General features: G+C 38.7%; 1 protein-coding gene across 4 annotated transcripts; it reads left to right on the top strand.

Annotated features, from left to right (window-relative positions):
• The first annotated feature begins 16,231 nt into the window (after nucleotides 1–16,231).
• Nucleotides 16,232–18,600, top strand: LOC143302965 (uncharacterized). Of its 4 annotated transcripts, XM_076620381.1 has the most exons (5): nucleotides 16,256–16,851; nucleotides 17,059–17,490; nucleotides 17,575–17,861; nucleotides 17,945–18,047; nucleotides 18,121–18,600. In XM_076620381.1, the coding sequence occupies exons 1-3, from the start codon at nucleotides 16,795–16,797 to the stop codon at nucleotides 17,821–17,823; spliced, it is 738 nt and encodes a 245-aa protein (XP_076476496.1). In that variant the 5' UTR covers nucleotides 16,256–16,794; the 3' UTR covers nucleotides 17,824–17,861; nucleotides 17,945–18,047; nucleotides 18,121–18,600. The 4 variants fall into 4 exon arrangements, with proteins under 4 accessions (XP_076476494.1, XP_076476493.1, XP_076476495.1 ...); XM_076620379.1 differs by having other exon boundaries at nucleotides 16,232–16,851; nucleotides 17,059–17,861; nucleotides 17,980–18,047; XM_076620378.1 differs by having other exon boundaries at nucleotides 16,251–16,851; nucleotides 17,059–17,861.
• The last annotated feature ends 4,874 nt before the right edge of the window (nucleotides 18,601–23,474 follow it).

The raw sequence follows: 23,474 nt of genomic DNA on the forward strand, positions 1-23,474 counted from the left end.
CCTCCGTAGCGAGCAAGAAAAAGTTCCCTAAACTTTGTCCAAGTAAGACCGTTGACCGGGACATGCGGAAGCCACTCTGCCGCGGTACCCTCTAAAGCACGACTTATAGCAATATATAACTCGTAGTCTCGTAGGGACACTTTGTCCATAACCGCACTAACAGCCGCGCACCACGAAGCTGGGCTGGTGCCCGCGTTCCCGGGGTTGAAACGGGGTAGCGCTACACTCATCGTCTCCGTACTCGGCCTTTGCGTCAGTGTCCGAATTAGCTCTTCCATGGCGTTGATCCGCCCTTGCATCTCTTGAATCCGTGCGGATCCCACTTCTGATGTCGGAGAAGCAGTGGGGATAGGGTTGTCGGTGTTTGAGGAGTCTTCATTGAAGGTAGCCATCGTTGCGGTGTAGCGAAGATACGATTTATTGACACAGGTATGAATAACACAGGTTTGACAATCTATCACGGCGGTGAGACGTCCGCGACACTAGTGACAGTGATCTCAGGTTCAATAACGAATCCGCGGTCAACGGGATGACAGATAGGCGTTCTCGCTGAATCTAAGTCTGACTCGTAAACGATAATTGCTGAGCGTAAAGACGTTACTCTTTAGTCGACGGGAGCGCGTCAAAGAATGCGCGTCCCGTCCCGATGATTCCACAGAGGAAAACTATACTGGGGTGTGTCTAAGGACACAAGATCATCGGATTCGTTTCGTTTAGGAAGTAAGGGAAATTGACGTTGCTGCTAATTGGTCAATCTCCATATCGGTGGTTAGAAAAAGATGCTAGCCGCCCTCGAGGGAAAGTTGCTAGTGGGAGACGCCGCTCGTTGAAAAATATGTCTCCCCTATCTTCCCGTAGTTGGGACAAAGACTGTTTGTCTGTTTGAAGGACTTTAGTTAACTAAACCTTAAGATTTATAACGGGCCCTCGGGCTAGCCGAACATGTACTGCGGAGACGCATCGACATCTGGCAATCATCTTACTCGAAGAATAGGGTCTGCGTGTGGCGAGCCACGGGACAGAAACCGTTGGAATGTTTACTGTCGCGTGTCGCCACGAATATTTCTTTTAAGGAGAGCTATAGAATTATTCCATATGTTTGTTGGGCAAAGCGTTCATCCCTTGACCGCGGCTACGTTGGGCGACAGACTGTCGCCTCGAGCCAAAGCTCACCGTCACTAATCTCGAACAATTACAATCGGATTGAATAACTACAATAGTTTAGTTACAGTTATAGTAGACTTTAGATTGCAATGTTGCGGGGCTATCCGAAGGTTCCGGTGTCCTTTCATCTCCGACATATATATATATACGTATTCATATGCATATTTCTCCTGGCAGTGTAGTATTCATACGAAATGAAATGTCAATTATTTATTTATCCTTTACCGGAATGTAGGCTAGTTTTAAGTATGTATCTTAGATTATCGGTTTGATAGAATTCGCACACTTATATATATTTCTGACAATGTAACCTTCATTTCTTTAATAATACAATATTGTATGTTTTATGTATTCGTTAAACTATTAGTTTTTGACTTCATGTATACTTATATTTCATAAATTGATAATATTGTATTTATTGCATAGTATTGGAAGCACTGTCTCTAATATTTACTAGGTTATTACATGTTCGGCATATATGTTTATACTTATATGTAACTCTCCAAATTGATTGATTGAAATATATTTATATATATATATATATTCCTGGCGTTTCAATTATTTTCCTCTTTTGTAGTTATTCTTATTTCCTGGTTTATTTAGAATTGTGTGTATATGTATTTTGTTTATTGGTTGGATCCGTTAATCGCCCTCGTTTTATTAATCCTTCCTTTCGTTTCGTAGTGCCGTGTGTTCGTTTGTGCATTCAAATCCTTATTCGCGTGTTTTGTATAGAATGGTTTTTTTGTTCTTGTTACGGCGTGTGCGGAGTGCGGGACGTGACACCCCCGCCCTTGGAGTTCAAATTTCCAAAGGAAATTTGACTGATGGTATCTCTGAGTTCGCTCAAGGCGGACGTAGATGTCGTTGGTAGTTGAGTGACTACCGGTGTTATCGATATCCCTTGAGGTTGTGCTGTTTGATCATCGATATTTCGTCTTCTTTTGAGGTATAGTAGCGGGTGGGTGACTGAGCCGCATATTGCTCCTAATAGGGCGATTCCACATTCGTAAGTTTCACGTAACTGGTATCCGTGTGCGGCTATATCTATTATTGTTTTGATTAGTTTAAATATTGCGAGTATTCCAAATATTGCTGCACTGACAGTTCGAAATTCCATAAAACCAGCCCATAAGCTTGATACGGTATTTTTCGCTATTGTCGTTAATGTGTTTTGTCCATCATTCCCAGGATGTTTACTGTTCCAGGGACGATTGTTTTTCCTTTTGCTCCTCTGGCCAATGCGTTCAAGACTGCAGATTTTCTGCCGGGAACATGACGTGGTCCCGTAGTGCATCGAGGTCTTTTGGGTATATATTCCGCTCGTGGCCAACGACGATGGTGCTGAATATCGCCACGCTTGGCGCACGTCCGGGCGGAGTTCCTGTGGTGCGATTCCTTTGCCAAAAGGGTAGTTCCGAGTAGCATTTTGTTGTATGTCGTACCTTTACTTGTACCGGAATGCATTTGACTATATGGACCGCTTCTCCTGCGATCAATGTTGAGAAATGTTAAGTTGGTATGATCGCTGCTTACTACAAGCTAAGTTGGTACGACTTCTAACGACGCTCTTTTGTCTTAGAAGTCGACCACGTTGTTCTATTGACTTGGAGATTCCTGTGTGGTAAGACGTGTTATAAGACTGAAATATATTGGAGAAAACGAATCTAAGTGAATCGTTATTTTATAAACCCAAAACCTTATTAAATAACAGGTTATGGGCCCAGAGCAGTAAACTGCGGGGAAAAACGGTATTATTTTTTTGAGTTTTTTGTGTTTTCTAAGACAATCCGAGAAGAGACCACGCCATGGCCGATCACGACAAAGTAAGTGATGTGGACAGCGATATGAAGCCGGTCCTAAGAAAGGGGAATTACGAGTATTGGAAGACAATGACGGAAGCCTCGCTAATTTTCCTGGGTTGCTGGGAGGCAATAGAACCAGGATTTACGGAAGCGCAAAGGCTGGACCCAGAATGCATGAGGAAGGATAACATGGCACGTGCATATCTTTTCCGACATATTCGCCCCGAATATATCGGAGAAATTAAATCCTTGAAGACAGCGAGGGATTGTTGGAAGGCGCTAGAGGACGTCCATGGAAGGTCCACGTCGATGAACACTGTCCTATGCATACGGGAACTGGGTACCATAGAAAAAACCCCGATATGGACGTCGCAAAATACTGCGGAAAGATATACGATCTGTGCGAAAAAATTTCTAACGCAGGTTTAAGAATCGAAGACCACATGATGGCGTGTTTCATCTTAGCCGGCCTCGTGGCGGACCCAAACTACACGACATATCTTAAGACGGTAAGACTCGATAAGAATCTAACCTCGAGGGTCGTGAAATCCGATCTCCTACTTGAGGAAAGGAGAATGGAAGCGGCCATGGGTCCCTCCGAGAAGAACAGTGCAATGGCGGCTTGAAAACAATCGAAGACCAAGCCCCAACAAAATCAAGATGGCGCTAAGAAAAAGCACAAAAACCCAAAGGATAAAAAATGCTATAAATGTGGAAAACGAGACCACATATCGTACAACTGCCATGAGGGAAAAGAAGACAAGGAAGAGAAAGACCCAGAAAACAAAGTGGAGAAAGGATCGGAAGATAAACCGAGATCCAAGGGACTTATCTCCACACTGGCTTTATCATCTATCAACCACGTGGAAAGGGACAGGATCAGCTATCTTGTCTCGGGAGCCTCAAACCATATGACCCCGGATAGGTATCGGTTCGTGGACTTCGTGCCTGCGACTGGACAGATCCGGATTGGTAAGGGGTACCTGGAAGTCAAGGGAAAAGGCACGATCGTCGTGAAGATGACCAAAGCCTGTGGCGGGTGGAGTCTATCCTTGTCGAACGCCCTGTGGGTGCCTGAATTAGATGTAAATCTAATCTCGATCAGGCAATTGGCAGTGAAAGGCGTCACCACAGTGTGTACGAAGGATGAGGCCGTCGGCACACATGATGATGGGGATGTGGTATTTAACTCAAAGGTAGGAGACAACGTGTACTACCTAGAGACAATACCACCTGAGAGGCATGTAGCAAACGTTTCCATGGAGAACGATCAAGAAGAACCTGGAAATGATGACGACCACGCCGAGGTTATTGAAGCTAAGGCGTACAAAGGTATCGTGTCATGGCATGAGAGGTTAGGTCATCTACATGGGGACGCGATGAGAAAGATCCCTGTGAAGAACGTGAAGGAGGGCTCTAGAATACATGAGGAACCATGCGGGATCTGCGTGAAAGGGAAAATGACAGAAGTACCATTTCCGAAGACAGCCCACCACATGTGTCAACGTCCTTTAGAAACAGTTCACAGCGATATTAGTGGCAGAACGCAATGCAAGTCGCTGGGCGGAGGTAATTATTTCGTAACGTTCATAGATGATTTTTCTCGTTTCATGCACGTCAGAATCATCAGTAGGAAGAATGAAGTACTCAAGTGCTTCAAGGAGTACCAGGCGGAGGTGGAGGCTTTACACCAATCCAAGATAAGTGCCCTTCAAACAGATAACGGGGGTGAGTACACAGGAGAAAACTTCGAGAACTACCTGAAGGAGAAAGGCATCTTACACAGGAAAACTGTTCCTAGAAACCCTGAACAAAATGGGGTCTCCGAATGAGCGAACAGAACCCTGGTCGAGATGTCCAGATGTTTACTCATTCAATCTGGACTCCCTGACTATCTGTGGGGGGAGGCTGTGAACACGACATGCCACATAAGAAACCTATGCCCATCCGCTGCCATCGGAGACAAGATCCCACTGGAATTATGGAAGGGTAAGGGATGTGACCTCCAAGGGGAGATAAACAGACTGAGAGTGTTTGGATGCAGAGTCTGGTATCTAAAGAGTCCAAGTGGAGGAAAATTCGAGAGCAGAGCGGATGAGGGGATATTTGTGGGATATGACAGACAGGTCAAAGGTTATAGAATTTACCCACCGAAGATCCAAAAGGTGATAATATCCTGTCATGTCAGGTTCGAGGAGAACACGTTTGCCTACAAGAGCGCTAAGGCGGAAACGAACCATATAAAGCATAAGTCCTCGGAATGGATATGGGATGTAGAAACCTTTGAACATAGGGGAGAGAACATAGGGAGAAACTGACGTCGAGACACAGAGTGACGGAGAAAACGACGAAGGGGAAACCGACTACTTTATGGACAGTTTAACGTGTGAGGACAATCCAGTGAATACTGTGAGTGTACCGTTTGTGCCGAGGAGGTCGGCAAGACTACACAAACCAAAAATATGTGATTGTTGTGCTCACACTGCGACTGTTTGTAAAGCTCAAAACGTGTGTGTACCTGTGAATGTGAATGAAGCCCTGAGGGGGCCAGACGCTCAAAAATGGACTGATGCAATAAGGAAGGAACTAGACAATCTAAAAAGTAAAGATGTGTGGGACATTGTGCAAAGACCCTTAAATAAAAACGTTATAGACTGTAAGTGGGTGCTTGTGATAAAGAGAGACCCTGATAGGTATAAGGCTAGGCTAGTAGCTCGGGGATTCTGGCAGAGGCCTGGAGTAGATTATTCAGAAACCTTTAGTCCAATAGTAAAACGCAGAACTCTAAGAATTCTGCTTGCTCTATGTGCGGAAAATGAGTGGGTTTACGAGCACATCGATGTGGAATGTGCGTATCTCAACAGCCCTCTGGATGAGGATATATACATGGAGCAACCAGAACTCTTTAGAGTTCCAGGTAAAGACAGAACTAAATTTGTGTGTAAGCTCAAAAAGAGCCTGTATGGACTGAAGCAAGCTGGAAGAATGTGGTTTAGACACATCAATAGCATTTTAAGAGGTATGAGTCTGAACCCATGCGTGAGTGGTCCATGTGTGTATGTGGATGCGTCTAAAAAATTTATTGTAGCTGTGTATGTGGACGACATCCTTGTGTTTGGGACGAATGAGTGGATTGAGATATTCAAAACTAGGATTAAGGACAAATTAGATGTTAGAATGCTAGGTGTAGACACTCAATTTCTGTCCATCCACCTGAGTAAGCCAAACAGCACCACTGTAGTATTCGATCAATCTGTACAGATAGGTCAAATGCTGGATCTGTTTGACATTACTCGTGAGGTTGGGGTGGTGGGAGTGTCGACACCGCTAGCTAGAGAATGTGAGGCTGGTTTTGATATTGAACGTGATGAGCCTTTCGACAGTAAATTATATGAACAAGCTGTGGGGCACATAATGTATGTAGCTACTGTAAGTCGTCCTGATGTTGCGTGTGCAATAGGGAAACTAAGCCAAAGATGCGCGAATCCGACTGTATCCGATTGGAAAGCAGTGAAGCGGGTATTCAGATATTTACTAAAGACCAAAGACTTGAAGTTAGTATACCAAAGGACCGGGCAACCTCTGAAGGTGTTTTGCGACTCGGATTTTGCGGGTTGTACGGTAGACAGGAAATCCAGGAGCGGGTATGTGTTCATACTCGCTGGTGGTGCGATATCCTGGCTATCCAAAAAACAACCGATTATAGCTCAATCGACGTGCGAAGCGGAATTTGTGGCAATGCAGGAAGCAGCAAGGGAAACAGTGTGGATTTCTTTACTGTTAAAGGAATTGGGTCAACTGTCATATTGCCCTCGCCCCTGCAAGATATTCTGCGATAATATTCGGAGCTATTTCATGGTCAAAGGACGAAATAGTTGCTGAGAGTTCTAAGCACGTCCAAGTGCGTTACTTTTACGTTAAGAACTGCGTATCGAGGGGGATACTAGATTATACTTATGTACCTAGTTCTGAGAATGTGGCTGACATTCTCACCAAAGGCCTAAATAGGATTAAGACTCAGCAATTTACCAAAGCTATGGGGCTTGTAGAAACTAGCGATCAAAGGGGAGTGTTGAGAAATGTTAAGTTGGTACGATCGCTGCTTACTACAAGCTAAGTTGGTACGACTTCTAACGACGCTCTTTTGTCTTAGAAGTCGACCACGTTGTTCTATTGACTTGGAGATTACTGTGTGGTAAGACGTGTTATAAGACTGAAATATATTGGAGAAGACGAATCTAAGGGAATCGTTATTTTATAAACCCAAAACCTTATTAAATAACAATCAAAGCCATGTGTCCTGGGTTTTGGTTATCGTGTATGCAAATTCGTCGGGCGGTAAGTTTGCCAAGCTTAAAGCGTTCTCTATTAGTTTCTTCTGTGTGGTGTATCTTTGCGTCAGTGTATCATGGTATAATGTTTTCATTTCTCGAGTTTATCAGAAATAGGAATATCCTTTTATAGAAAAAGAAAATTTTATATTTATATATATTATATTTTTTTTCTTTCCTTTTTTTTTCTTCTTTCTTTTTCTTCTTCCCCTTTTTCTTTTTTTTTGTTTTTTTTTATTGTTAAAACCTTTGTTTTATTTTAGGTTTTTCGTACTTGTTATCAGTGAAAATAAATATTATGAATACTACTTGGATTGGAATTATATACATATATGCGTACAAAATCCATTTCTACATGTTAGATATAATAATATAACAATACTACGTAGATTAATACATAATAAAATATCCTTTTACTCCGGTTATATTTATTACTAACTCTCAATTAATCTATCTTAATTATTTTCTAACCACTTTCTATATTTATCAGCTATTTTATTTCTTCTTGTTAATCTGCAAAATCCATGCATGTACACTTCCTTGTATGGTGATTGATTGTTCACGAGGTAAGTTGCACTTTCACTGTTTTCGTTATTCGTTGAACTAACACGTTTTACATTCAGACAGTAATTGGAACACTCGTAATAAACTTCTTTTCTTTTTCCAAGTTTCCGCTATCTGTGTCATTCGACGAACAGTGTCACGCCTCCACAGCACAGTTATAACATTTAGCGATGCTGCTCTTTGCATTAAGGCAATTGAAGTTAATTCGTTCGTTTATTTTCAGCTGGTACATGGTGTTCCGCAAGCAGGGAGCCATAACCTATTTTGCATGTAGACCTCCTTGTATGATGATTACTTGTTTACAAGGTAACTTTCACTTCCCTTCTTTTAATTATTTATTGAATCGACATGTTGTATATTCAAACAATAATTGGAGTACACATAATAATTTTCCCTTTTTCTTTTTAGGTTTTCGCTATCTGTATTATTCGACGAACAGTGTTACACCTCCTTTTGATTTATCCATAATATAGTTATAACATTTAGTAACCTTGTATTTTGCACCGAGACAATTGAAACTAATTTATTCACTTATTTTAGGTAGCTGTCATACATTGTGTTCCACGAACAACGATCCATAACCTATACTTGCACGTACACTTTCTTGTATGTTGATCACTTGTTCACAAGGTAACTTTCACTTTCACTAGTTAATTTTTCATTGAGTTAACACGTTTTATATTTAAGCAATAATTGAAACACGTATAATAATTTTCCTTTTTCCTTTTAGGTGTTCGATATCTGTATTATTCGACGAACAGCACTATAACATATACTACCGCACTACGTTGCCCACTGAAATCGCTTTATTCATTGCTTATTTCGATTATGCGCTCGTTTTAACTTGTTTAAATGCACCGTTCGCGGAATCCCTTTTACTTCGATCTTGACGTTTTGGTTCTGCAAGATTTCTAGCACTTTGTATGGTCCAGTATATTGATCGGGGAATTTTCCTTTACTGGGTTCTTTTAGTAAATATATCGAATCTCCTATTTTAAAATCTTGGAGGTTGATTCGTCGGTCGTAATATTCTTTTGATCTTAGTTTGGATTTTATCAAATTTTCTCTTGCCATTCGTTGTACGGTGTTAATTTTATCGAACAGATCTTCGAGATATTCTGCGTAAGTTGGTTCCATGTTCTCTTCGATTATTACTTCACCAGTAGGTTCTCTGGCTAGATGTCCAAAAACTAATTCGTGCGGGGAGAATTTCGTTCCTTCGTGTACAGAGGTATTATAGGAAAACATAGCTAATTCTACCCATTCGTCCCAATTTTTGGAATTTTCAATGTATAATTTGAGATATTCTATCAGCACGTGGTGAGATCTTTCGATTGAACCGTTACTTTGTGGATGATATGCCGTCGTGGTATATTGTTTGATGCGGAATCTCTTTGCTACTTTCTTCATTAGTGAGGATGTAAAGTTCGTTCCTTGATCAGTGAGAATAGCTCTCGGTGACCCGAAACGACAAATAAATCGCTTTACAAAAACGTCCGCTATCTCGGCTGAAGAGATTCCTCCTAGTGGAATCCCAATTGAGTATTTTGTTAATAAGTCTTGGATAGTTAATATATATTCGTTTCCCTTTTGGGTTTTTGGTAATGGACCTATAATATCCATACTAACCTTATCGAACGCTTTACCTGGTGTGTCTGTAAGTACCATTGGTTGCTTTGCTTTTATTCTTGTGAGTTTCTTCAATTGACATTCCTTACATGTTCTTACGTAATCTTGAATTTCCTTTTTCATATTTTCCCAATAGTAATGTTGTCGTATTCTTTGATAAGTTTTTGTTATTCCTTTGTGTCCTGCTACGCTTGATTCATGTTTTTCTCGTATTATGTTGTTCCGCGCTTCCACAGATGGGGTAATTACTTCCCCAGTGCAAATGGTGATGGTTAAGGTTTTTTCCATAAATATTTCCTTTAATTTTCTGATTGTATATCGCCAGGGTATTTCCTCCAAGTTTCCTTTGCTAATGCTGAACGAAGTTAACTGTTCTTCATTTACTGCGTCTAATAGAGATCTTAGCGAGTTTAATAAATTTTCTGGTGTTATTGGAATATTTCTATTTTCCTTTATCGGTAGGAATACAATGTATTTTCCAGAATCGTAATTCAATCTTGCTTTTTCTAACATTAAATCTTCATAACGAGGTAATTTTCCCGTTTCCTTCATTTCTAAGGCTCCTTTATCTATCGGATTGCCATGTATATCTATAAATACTACTTTATGGCCATTTACTCTCGCAATTGAGTCTCGGGTTTCTGAAATTCTTAGTTCCGCAATTATCGTAGGTCTCGTGTCCTTTTCTCGTTGTTGAATTAGTTCTGGAATTACAGTGGAGGTCTCTTTTTCGCTTGTTGTATCCGTGCCTTCTTTTTCTCGATTGGTTATTTCTCTATCTGTACTTACATCGATTTCTGCTAATGCTTGGTCTAAATATTTTATGGGGGTTTCTTCTATTGTAAAATGTTTTCGGGTAAAACCCTTTCCTTGATTTTTAGAATCACTGGATTGAGGCAAGACGTGTGGTTTAGCTTCGAATATGGGAGAGTCTTCGGTTGACGTATCTATTTCGAATCTTTTTGAGACAGGATAGCGAATCGGTGAGACTTCCTCTCTCTTTCTGATTGGTAAACAAACTTCCGGAGGGTTCCTAGATAATGCGTCTGCGTTTGCGTTCGCCCTGCCTTCTTTGTATACAATATCAAATTCGAAGTCCGATAACTTTAATTTCCATTTCCAAATTCTTGAAGTAGGATCTTTGATAGAATGCATCCACACTAAAGGTTTATGATCGGTTACGATGGTAAACTTTCTTCCGTAAAGATACGGTCGGAAGTGCATTGCGCTGTAAACAATTGCCAGACACTCCTTTTCTATGGCAGAGTAGTTTTGTTCGGCGGGATTTAATAGCCTCGAGGCATACGCAATCGGCAAATCCTTTCCGATTGGCCCTTGACTCAGTACACCGCTTATTGCATATCCTGATGCGTCTGTAGTAAGGTTAAAGGGTTTAGAAAAGTCTGGATAATGCAGGATGGGTTTCGTCACTAACGCTGTCTTTAAATTATTGAATGCGTTTTCTTGATTTTCTGTCCATTTAAAGGGAGTGTCTTTCTTTAATAGTTGTGTCAATGGTTTCGCGACCCTGGGGAAATCGGGGTATAAATCTTCTGTAATATCCTGCTAGTCCCAGAAATTGTTTGATATTTTTCGCCCTCTTTGGTCGTGGAAATTTTGATACGGCTTCGACTTTCTTTGGGTCGGGTTTCACGCCATCCTCACTAATTATATGTCCTAAATAATTCACCTCGTGTCGTAAAAATTCGCACTTATCAGGTTGTAGTCGTAATTTAGCTTTCCTCAGTCTTTCCATTAATTTATTAAATTTAATTTCGTGTTCTTGGAGAGACGTGGAATAAATCACTATGTCATCCAGATAGACGAATAGTTCTATTCCTTGCAGACCAGATAATATTGAATTCATCAAACGTTGAAATGTTGCTGGGGCATCTTTTAATCCAAAGGGCATTCTTTTGAATTGAAAATGCCCGTATGGTGTCGAAAATGCAGTTTTGTGGGCATCTTCCTGTGACATACGGATCTGGTGAAAGCCCGATGCCAAGTCAAACGTGGAAAAATATTTTGCACTTCCTAATTGATCCGATATTTCTGTAATGTTGGGTAGTGGGAAGGCATCGCCAATCGTTTTATCGTTCAATTTTCTATAATCGATGACTAATCTCCAGCGCTTATTTCCTTGCGAATCGGGTTTTTGGGCACAATCCATAACGGGGAGTTATATGGAGATATTGATGGTTCCACTACGTCCGTATCTAGTAGTTCTTGGACCTGTCGATTTATTTCTTCTCGATGTATTGGTGGATATCGATACTGTTTAGTATTGATGGGTATATTATCCGTTGTAATTATCCTATGTTCCAGAACTTCGGTTGCTTCCAATGTATCTCCTGGAATATGAAACCTATCTTGATTATTACGAATCAATTTTTTAGCATTTTCCTTTTCTTCTTCGTTCAAATGTTCGAGTCGTAGTAACTCATTTATTTTATCGTATCTACTTTCCTCCGATCTTAGAACTGTATTGCACGCTGTCCTAGGAAGCGGGGGGGGGGGATTTTCAAATTCTTTAATTACCATCGTTGGTGTTGTAAATACGTAATCTCTCGAAGTAGTATTTATTACTCTTATGTAACCTTTTCCTTTATGATTCCTCACAACTGCATTACCAAAATAGATTCCCTTGTTCGGCTCGATTCTTGGAATAAATCCCTCTTTTATCTCTGGATTAGCGATATTAATCGAACACGTTATTGAACTTCGCTTCGGTATAATTATTTTTTCTTTAGTATCGAAGGGAATATAAATATTTCCCCATCTGATATGTTTTCCCTCATAATCTAAACGAGCCTTACAACCTGCAAAAAATTCGGATCCTAGGATTCCGTCTTGATCGATTAGCAATGAATCATCGACTACATGAAAAACAACCGGATGGCCCGCAACCTGTATTACCGTCTGCCCTAAGAAGACCAGGCTCGTTGCCGTAATTCCTCGCACTTCGATTGATTCCTTTTCGTCGATGATGGCTGAATCGAGTATAGCAGGTTTCTTGATAATGTTGATTTCCGATCCAGAGTCTAATAATAAACTCGTCTTAGTCTTTAGATCTGGGGAAACTATTCGTGCAGTTGGGGTCGTTGGGGAATCGTTAAATTTTATTGAAATAATTCGGAGAGGTCGCCTTCCGAATCTGAATTCAACTCCTGATGATTTTCCTTCGCCGGTTGCTTGTGCTTCACTCTTTTCCTTTTGCCTTGAGATTCTGGATTCTCTGTCTGTGACCTCGTTTGGTTGTGGGATGACTCCCCCACAATATTTAGTGGTTGTTCGTTCGATCTTATGGTCGGCATTGCGTTCGCTCTGTCTCTCGTTATGGGTGGCGGAGTCGATCTCGCGGGGGTGGCTGTCCTTGTTGTGTTTGTTGCCGTCGGCGCCGGTCGCCTGGTTCGATGGTCTCGAAGCATAGGTTACGATTAATGCGGCATCTACTCGGGCTTTAAATTTGTAACAGTCTTTCACTAGATGCCCGGGTTTTTTGCAATAGTTACACGTGATATTTTGTCTTGTAGAATTCAAAAAATTCTGCGATGGAGGTAGCGATCTTCGATCTTGGCGGTTGTTCCTGATATTGTTGTTAGTGTTCGAAGGATGTGCGTTGTCGCGTCTGTAATAGTTCGAGGGTGTCGGTCGTTGGGGTCGCGTTCTATCGGTTATTTGTTTCAATTCGTGTGTTGCTTTGACGGCTTGACGATACGCATCTTCTAAAGTATGGTACCCTGCTATTTTTACTCGCACATATACCTCGTTCGGAAGTCCTTTAACGAAAGCTTCTTTCGTTTCCCAATCTATAGTATCTTGGATATCGGGGGATATGATGCCGTAGTCGCCTCTTTCTCCGTCCATTATTGCCAATCTAAGATTTCTAACGCGATCCATATAATGTAATATGTCTCCCCGGGTCGTTGAAATATCGTTCCTAATTCCCCTTTATATTCGTTAAGAGATTTCTTTGGGCCGAATAGATCCTTTAATTTGTTTCCGAAATCGTTTAGACTCATTAATTCTGTGTCTTCGATGGCGAGGAGCGCGTGTCCACGGAGCTTATTTACTAACAATTTTACCAATTGAGGTTCTTGATATCTGGGAATCATATTTCGCGCGCGCTCACAAGCTCTTAAAAAGTGGAATACCGATGGTCGATATCCGTCAAACACTGGCACCGATTCGATCGCATCTTTTAGCTTAATTGGCTGGGTATGTCCACTCGGCTGGACCGTCTCTTGTTGCGTTGTCGGCGGCGATACGGGTGTTTTAGGTTCTTGTTTTGTTTTAAGTTCGAATAAGCCGCTTTGTAATTCGGCGAGTTTTGCACTCATATCGCGAAAGTTCGCATCCCATGCTTTAAGCTTTTCCGACAATGTCAAAACCATTTCTTCGTCCAACGATTCCACTACACTCGCCATTGTTTCTTAAATATTTGTTAAATATATATATTAATCAAGATAGACTAACTAAATATTAACGACAAGACATGACTGAACTCGGTGCAAAGGAATAAAGTTATGCTACACGAAATAACTGGTAACACAATACACAAAACATTAACTAAATTAAACGAGACATACATAAATGCAAGTCACGTATAATCGAAACAATGACTATTGAAATTCGGTAACAATACAATCCATGCTATCGCATTAAAGTAGCACACGGTATTGACACACACAATATCATGAAACACAAAACAATATTACAAAACACTACTAAATAAAATTATAGTGATTAACAATTAATTAGTTATTTCAACAACACGTTACTGTTGACATTAAACCAACGCCATACCAAAGAGACACGCGAGCGACCATGTTGAAAAATTCGTCGCGCGCACATACAAATAACAGCCAATGCAATACAATACAGCATCATAATAGCAATGTTAGGTACTAATAAAAAAAAAAACACAAGAAAAAGGGGGAGAGAGTTAAGGAAAATATATATAATAAATAACAACTAACATAATTATAACATATTATATATATTATATTATATACAGGGATACAGTATTCGTCATCCTCTTTTTCAACAGATCTTCGCAAATCCGAAGGTGTAGAATTACCTCCCAAAGACATAAGATGACAACAAACACTTTCTTGACACACTGTATAACATTGAGGTATCCAGTTTTGCCACATACAATTTTGTCATTGTCACGTTTGACTTTGTTCATTGTAAAGTCAAATTTGCACACTCCATCTGTGAAATAGTACGAAGAAATCATAGTGACTTGTATTCCTTATGATATCATGATGCCACATAATATATAATACAATACAATAATTCGCGAACAGATCACTCGTTAATTGCTTTTAAAAGAATTACCACGGAAGCTTCCTAACACGCTACCCGGGGGCCAGGGATTTATTTCGTCGATAAGTTAGGTTATTAAACTTATGTTCTTTCATTGAAGACATCGATGGACGCTGTGTTCCAGAAATCGCCAATCACACTTGGCGAAGCATAATAGTAATTTACAATAACAAATACTTAAGAATGCCTAATTTTGTTAAACATAGGGTTCAATTTACAATTATGTAAATATTACTTCTTGAAAGTAACTTCTTAATCAATTTTAACAAATTATGTAAAATCATGTAATAAATCTTATTATTTATCATACGCGTGTATTAAGCCAATTGCCAACCGAACATGTTCAAACTGTATTTTTTTCAAAACGGGACCTTAAGCTAAAAAGCTTTATTTCACATATTCGACTTGTTCTTGTATGTGGTATCAGCACCTAGTCGGATGCCCGCGTTATGCAGGACACCCTGATGGCGTTGAACGCAACGATTCAAATTGAACTGAAAAGTCGTTATGTTTTCAGAGGACTTGTGTGTAGAGGATGGTTGATCGTGAGATTTATTAGACAAGATTGCTCGTTGTTGAAACCTTCAAGTATATTTTCAAATGATTAAATAAATAATTATAGATAATGTTCGCAAAGACGGTAGATACTCGTAGATACTGATCCATAACTCTCGTGAACTCTTTACGATTGCGTCCGTTTAAACTGGTATAGTATAAACAGATCGGGGGAGAGTCGGAGAATTCAAATTCGTCTTTGTTCGACGGTTCGACGGTAACGTAACGGCGACATTGTTTTGCCCGGAGTTTATTTATTAATATATTATGTATGTCCTCACGATCTTGATACTCCGAAGCAAAAAAACAACAACATGATTTGAAATGTTCTCTAGCTCATGTACCGCTACGTGTACTTTCAAGGAGCAAAACTGACACAGTTCCGCTTGTGACGCGAGACGGAGATTATCGTTTCACTTCATTTAACGCATTTTTGCCATTGAAAGACACTAATTTCTGTGACTTGCTTTATCTCTGTTATAAATCTCTCTTTATATTTAAAATTTTATAGTTTTTGTGCAAACGTAAAAGGTAAGTAAATATTAATAAATATTATAATAATATAATATAATGCTATATAATAATATTAATAAATACTTCGCTATTTACTTATTTTATTTCCATTAAGGTATATTGTATTTTTCATTGCATTACTTTCATTTTTATTTAGTGTAATAATAAACGCATACGTTAATATTCATTGGCATTAGTGTAATTGTAAGCTTCACTGTAAATTTAATAAAATTTATAAGAACGGAATTATTAAAAGGGTATATATGTGTCATTAAACTAGATTCTATTCTCAATGTTACTTCATTATTTTATTATTGTTTCATATATATATATATTTTTTTTTAATTTACATGTGCTTCTAAGTTAATAGAACTAAACACATGTGTATGTATTAATTGCTATATACGTCATAATTTCAACCATAATATTAAATTATGGTATGTATTATTAAAAAGTATAGTTTAATGTATATATTAAATATATATCATTTATTCGTAGATTTTAAATATGGATACTGGATCAAAGAAGGAGATTAAAGAAATGATTACCAAAGATATATCGAATATACATAATTATTCCTTGGATGTTAAAAAATATATTAACAACCAGCTTGAAGACACTCTGGATTATTTACATGGTTTAAGTGCTGAAATACCACAATCAGTCCCTGGCCCTTCAACTACAAAGAGGCCGAAAGTTTGAAGAAAAAAGGTTATCGCCGTAAAGAGACTATCCCAGAAAATGATATTATCAATACTGACAATACAGTAACAGATTCAGCAGTACATGATAAAACAGAAAATAAAGATGTAAAAACTGGGGATGTGCTGGAAACAACAATTGACCGAACAAAAAGAAAGGCTGCAATAAAAGCTGCAATTAATATTAAAAAGCAGCAGTCAATGTCACTTGTTACAAAATTACGAAGGCTAACTCTTGATGATGACAGTAATGTAAATGTTTGTGTCATATTATGATGAAATTTAATACTTTTAATCTTACCCCATATCTTATGTTACTAATCAATACTAACCCTTATATGTAGTACCCAATAATGTTTGATATCGGTTAATTAATGCGTCAAAATCTAATTGCTTATACAATTGTATGTACATTGTGTATATAAATACTACTATAACGTTGTTAAATATATTCTAAATTTTTAGAGGAAACGTGGAGGCCGACCTAAAAAAAAGGAAAGTGCTAGAAGTAGTTCAGATGAAAAAAACACAAAAGGTCCTACAAAACATAGTAAAACAAAAAAGAATGTTTTAAGCGAAACAATTTCAAAAGAAGATGCAAAACAGCCAGAAAGGATTGAACCATTAAAGTCTTCAATGACAACAAGAGATAGTAATATAAAGAGAACTTTTTCACGGAGTGAAAACACGAAGGGTAAATATTCTAATATTATTGATGATACAGTAATTCCATCAGCAAGAAATGATATTGAAGATCCTTCAATGTGCGAGGATGCACTTGAGAAATTTACTCCTCTTATGAATTCCACGATGGACATCAATTCTACTTATACGCAGAAGATGATGGACGCTACCGCAATTGTAGAACCTTTATCACCAATAAAATCAAACGAAACGGTAGTAATTAATAAAAACTTGGCTAGTAGTATAGGAAAAAATAATGAACCTAAATTTACATCACGGTCGCCAATAACTCTGCAGGAGGAGGTTCAGCAGCTGAATCAAGCGATTGGACTCACCGAGTTCGAAGAATTATTCGCAGAAGATGAGCCATCCCGTGAAAGGGAAATGTCTAATAGAAACATGACGAAACAGCACATTCAAAATGAAATGAAGAAAAATGTGCCCGTAAGAAGGAGAATCGAGGCCTTTGAAAAAGAAAAAATTTCAGAAAAAGCCATTGTTCAAAAACTGGCACGAAGATCTGTCGAAAAAGCGACGTCTTATTAGCGAAACAAAAGAAGGAGACTCAGATGATGACATCGCAGGTAACATTACAAACAGTATCAAAGTATTCTTCTGTTATAAAAACACAAGCTATTATTCATTCGATATTTTATCCAAAATATAGCTCCAAACAGTAAGGTCCACTTCTGTTTTGCACAGTAAACCTGACGACGACACATCGGACGATGAAGCCAGACCAAGGCGTACAATTCCACATTAGGCGCAATGTAAGTGTTGTTTTACTTAATGAGTTAATAAACATTATAATGCATGGAGTACTCGAATTTTTATCAATTTTAGCATACATACGCGAAAATGAACTTGCAATGCAACGATAAATTCCGAAGAAAGCAGTCTATAAATTCTTTGATAGAAGAATGTGCACACCAGATTTAACTGAAATGTTTGAAAATATAGATAGGAGTAGATTACAACGCACGTCCAGTGCAATATGGAAGACACCACCGCGTTATTCCATGATGGAAAACGAATAGAAGTTATAATTTGTTAAACTGAATGTTGTTGATTTCAAATTGTGCCTTAGAGCAGGAATACTTGCCATACCTTGCGTGTAATATAAAAATGATGTTACATTGCAACTATCGTTAAAAGATGTATGTGTTCTTAAAATATACCAATGAACGTAAGACTATTTCACTTTTTATATTTTAGAATGATCATAGGCATATATTACTTTTATTATACTAATCAAATTTTACCATTTTTTCTTATTTATATGTATCTTCTTAAGAATTAATAAATAAACCAATTAATAAATAATTGTTTTGGTACGACTTTTTAATGAGAAGTAAATTTTATTAGATTTGCCTTATTATCACCGTCGTGTAATAATTCGCGATTAAATAGCACTGGTGATTTCGTCTCTTCGTGTAACGAGGAGGGTCTGGTAAATGGGTCGACCGTGGACGTTCAATCTTGTAAGAGAACAAACGGCGGCACCGTATCGTCGAGCATTTTTCTTTCGGTCAACAGCCATCCATTTTATATTTAGCACATTCGGTTGCGACGCTAAATTTTCGTTACACCACCAGTTGTTTCGTCTGAAATTCGCGTGACGTAAGTGCATTACACTCTCGCACCCGTCAGCCATTCCTGCGACCACTTCGCGTGCGTTAACTCGATAATATTTCGTCTCTGTTACCTTGTCGCCGTTGCTGCTTGACACATCTCGCTTGCTGGACGACTGATCGATGAAAATTAAAACGGGACGCTGATTTACCGTATCGTTATTTTTGTGTCAGGTATTCTCTTTTTGCCGTTTCGGCGAATTATTTTCATTTCGAACTTTTTTAGTCTTATTGTTACGTCGATTCTTATATTTCAAGATCTAGTCTTGTATGTACGCTGGGGAGCGCTTTTATTTATTGATTCAACAAAGAATATCGTTGTAGGTGTCATACATGCGAGTAAAAGTAACGAAGTACGAGCAGTTTCACTGTAACATACTTCCTGATAATTTCTCGTTATTTATACCATAAGAAAGTATCAAAGAGGAACTCTTATCTCGAACGTGGATCTATTTGTCGATAATGCATGCGTGTAATACTCGAGTGTCGTTCATACAGCGTAAATATACGTGCAGATACGTAAACCTTTTATGATTTTTGTATCAAAGGCAGACCTGCTATAATACTCGCAAGTGAAATATAATTCTACGAAAGAAAATGGAGCAAAAGAGTTTCGTTGGTAATATATTCTTCCTTTTTCATCACAAGTTTCCTCTTTGTTGTGCTTCTGTTACATTATAATCCTGTTAGATTTACGCGCGTAAAATTTCACTTTGTTGCACTATATCTCATCATCGCCATCTGCCGAACACCTGTGAGAAACGCGGTTTACTTTGTCTCAAAGCGAGCAAACGTCTAATTTCACAAATTGGATTTTCATCAACAGCGAGAAGGGCATATGCGATGTAAAGGAGGCTGTAAGGGCGTCCTAGGGCTTACGGTGGTTGTCACGATGCCGGAAGTGGCGCGGAGCAGACACATCAAGGGAGAATCAGAATCGCTATTGGGAAAACCATCACGAACATTTGTCCTTCGCGCCACCAAAATTCTATCTTCTGAGATATTTTTCGCGTTTCCGAGATCATCGCCACTCTCCTTAACTTTGCCTTACGATGTATAATATCTCGATGTTACGGTAGTTAGAAATTTGTATTAATTTGGAGGACCTTGCAAAAGTACGCAAATCTGCTACGATAGTCGGATAGAGAGTATCGGCAGAGATCTGTTCCTTTATCGTGAAACTCTCTCGGACAACTTAGATGCTACCAGATATCGATTCTCGCATCCAACCATTTCGTAATAAACGTAGATCACCCAAGAAATTTCTCAATTGTCATCCGTTAATTTCGCGTAACTTTTGCTTTATTTTAGCTACGTGGGAACCTATTAGTGCGCAAATGTTACCCCGAAAATGTTACTCCTCTGTGCCAAATATCGTTCACGTGTATAATCAAAGTTGCATAAAACCGCGTACAATTGCATCAGGAAATTTCTAATAATTTGCTCGTCTCGCAGGACGAAAACAGGCTCACGAAGGATCCCTCTGTTCTGGCTATCGAATGTACCGCAAGCACGTAGTTTCAAGTGTCCGTTCTCTAGAAAATTCGAAACAATTTATGGTCGATGGTCGAGTGAACGGTGCAACGGTCGAGTCGGAAAGATCAGAAAGACAAATCGTCATAGTTCGAACAGACCGGGAAGCAGAAACGCACTTCCATGATCATTTGTATCGTTGCTCGATCTGTTGCTGCGCAATGACCGAGCAAGCTGTTGATTTTTCTTTTTCTGCGATGCTACTATACTCTACACTCTATGCTTTATACCGTTCTTTTGCCCGCTATTTACCTTGTACGCGAACTTTTTATCGCTAGTGAATTGCAAAAATCCTTTTTTATCACGAATTTTACGTGACAATGCGTAGGTCAAGGTGGACGTAAGACAAAGGAAGGTGTAGATAAATAAGACAGGAAGTATTTAAAAATAATAAGTTATTTATTACAGATTATTTAATATGTATACAGGCTATTCGTATTATAGCAGCGATAGCTAGTGTTAAATTAACAATGACAGTTTCTATCGTAGTTAATATTATATTGGTTATTGGCCATGACGAAGGCGAATTTTGATAGCCCTGGTCGAGGTCGGTGGTCTGGATCTATAACAAATAATACTATATTAATATAGCAAAGAAATGTCGTAAATATCGATATCATTTGCAAGGCGATTCTTTTTGGGCATAGTGAAATTATGTTGATCAGTTTGTGGATATTAGGTTGAAATTAGATAATAAAGTTATAGATTTACCCGTTTTAAGGGATTGTTCAGGCGCCGTTAATTCACTGGATATGTCGCCCTGAAGCAGGATGTTTAAATTTTAGATCATATATTGTACTGATAGGAAGTATTTTATCGATACAATTATGAGTTTATTTGATTAAAATATCTAACGTAGTGTCTAGTCACCAAACGAGTTAGTAGATCAGCCGTGAACAATGGCAGTAATTTGTATAATAACAAAGGATAAGCCAAATATAGCAGAATGACTCATCGGCTAGCGGGAGGTTGTGTCTAATTATCAAAAGCGAAAGAAATATGAAAGATCCTAGTTTGTAGGACTTGTTGACAATCAATGTCAACAATTTTTTCGTTTGGTCCATAGAATGTTTTGAGTGGGCTGTATTTCGACACACGACAAAATTGATAACGTAAATAAATCTTATATATTTGTTTCAAGAAATGATAGCTTGTTTGTGAGCGGTATCTTTAGACAGGTTGTTGAAAACTGGATGTTAATTCGGATTTTATATTTTCAATAACTTCGCATGAGTATTTTAGTCAAATCTAGCACGAATCGAACAGGTGAAAACAATCTATACGGCGTTCGTGCTGAGGTGGTATGGTGATAGGTGCGTAAGGAACTACTCTTGGTGTTTTTAACGAACAATAGTTTATTTAGAACTAATCAACAATCAGAGTTAACAATTAACAATTAACAATTACACTTAACAGACAACTGGTAACAACTAACAAATAACGATAGACACCGAGAGATCATTCGACGCGTTGCTATGCAAATAGTACCGAGGAGTTACACATTTAATGGCGTAAGACAGACTGCCTGTGCTTTTGTTTCGGATCGCGCAGATTCTTCCCTTCGTAGCCCATCGATATCCCTCACTAGCGTGCATTCATTAGATGTGCCGCCAGTGCTGGCACGTGTATGCTCTTCCGAGAATTCGGCGGAAAGAGTGTGAAGATATCGATGGTACATTGGGCACGTCGGTGTTGCGCTTTGGCGGCGTCGCGCTTTGCATCCGGAGCCGTTGAAAAGTTCCGTGGCCCGTGCCGCCACAGTGCTTGGCAGGCTTTTATTTTGTTTACCTAGTGGATCGGTATGATAGAGTTCGAGACATGTGGAAAGTACGGCTTCCAGGCAAGCAGGGGCTGATTCAGCGCATTAAAATAAGAAGAAAATTTCGTATAAACGTTTTCGAGTAGACGCTTGCTTTGTGTCACAGTACTTTCTTACCTATCTTTAGAGAAATTACTCGAATCGACCAGTTCCAGTTTCTACGGAAACGCGAATGCGTCGCGTCATAGATCGTCCATCTTGTTCGAACAGCTTACACGAATTTGTCGAAAATGTTGATCGTCACGTCAACTAACGTTTTATAAGTAAGAGATTTTAAACGTCCCCGTATTTAATAATCGAACGGATTCGGATCCGAAGAGCGTATTGGTCCGGAAATAAGGCCGGCACGATTTATCTATTTTCCAAGAAATCGTTCATCTGTGTAATGTTTAGCATCGCAAAATAAGCTATAAGCGGAACGTAAGGTCATATTAGGCATATTATGTTATATAAAATTTTCTTCTTATTTCAGTATTCAGAATCAACCTCTGCCATATTTTCCACGTGTTCTGATTCACCTTGTATAATATATAAGAATGATAATTGCAAATATATTTGTATAATAACTCTATGATAAGCGCTTAATAATACATACAGTGAACTTGTACAGAGTAACGTTTGCTGACTGTCGGAGGCACATTGTTGCTGTCTATGCAAAGACAAGTGCCCATTTCTTGTCGAAGAACTCCAGTCAATTCTAGCGTTTCACCCACATAAGTTTTCAACGCTGAAACATGAAAATATATAGTCGTTATTTTTTAGCTTTGTCTCTATTTGATCTTCATCTTATCTGCTTACGCGCTTAATAATAGAACTAAGTTTGGTCTACGTAAAAAGTAACTTCTTTTTATTAAGACTCATATTTATTAAGATTTAATAAGATACAATTTATTAAGATACATGTAACGAAAGGCAGGAAGTAGTAACATTTTACGTGAATTTGCATGGATCGAATATGCTGATGTGCTTACGAATAAGAGAGTATTGATCGATAATTATTAAAGCCAATTGTTTGTGACATGGGAATAAGCAAAAGTCATTTTTAAGTTTAAAGATCTTTAGTTTAGTATTGAAATGTGTTTAATGTATTTTAGCAAAAGTAGATAAAATAGGAATATTAAAAACATTAAAAGCTTAATATCTAGTTCTTGTATTGTCCAAAGTTGTGTTTTGAAGACAAAATTTGACAAAAATGATGCATATACAAATGCTAT

This window comes from Bombus vancouverensis, chromosome 8 (assembly GCF_051014615.1).
Source record: "Bombus vancouverensis nearcticus chromosome 8, iyBomVanc1_principal, whole genome shotgun sequence".
Taxonomy (NCBI): Eukaryota; Metazoa; Arthropoda; class Insecta; order Hymenoptera; family Apidae; genus Bombus; species Bombus vancouverensis.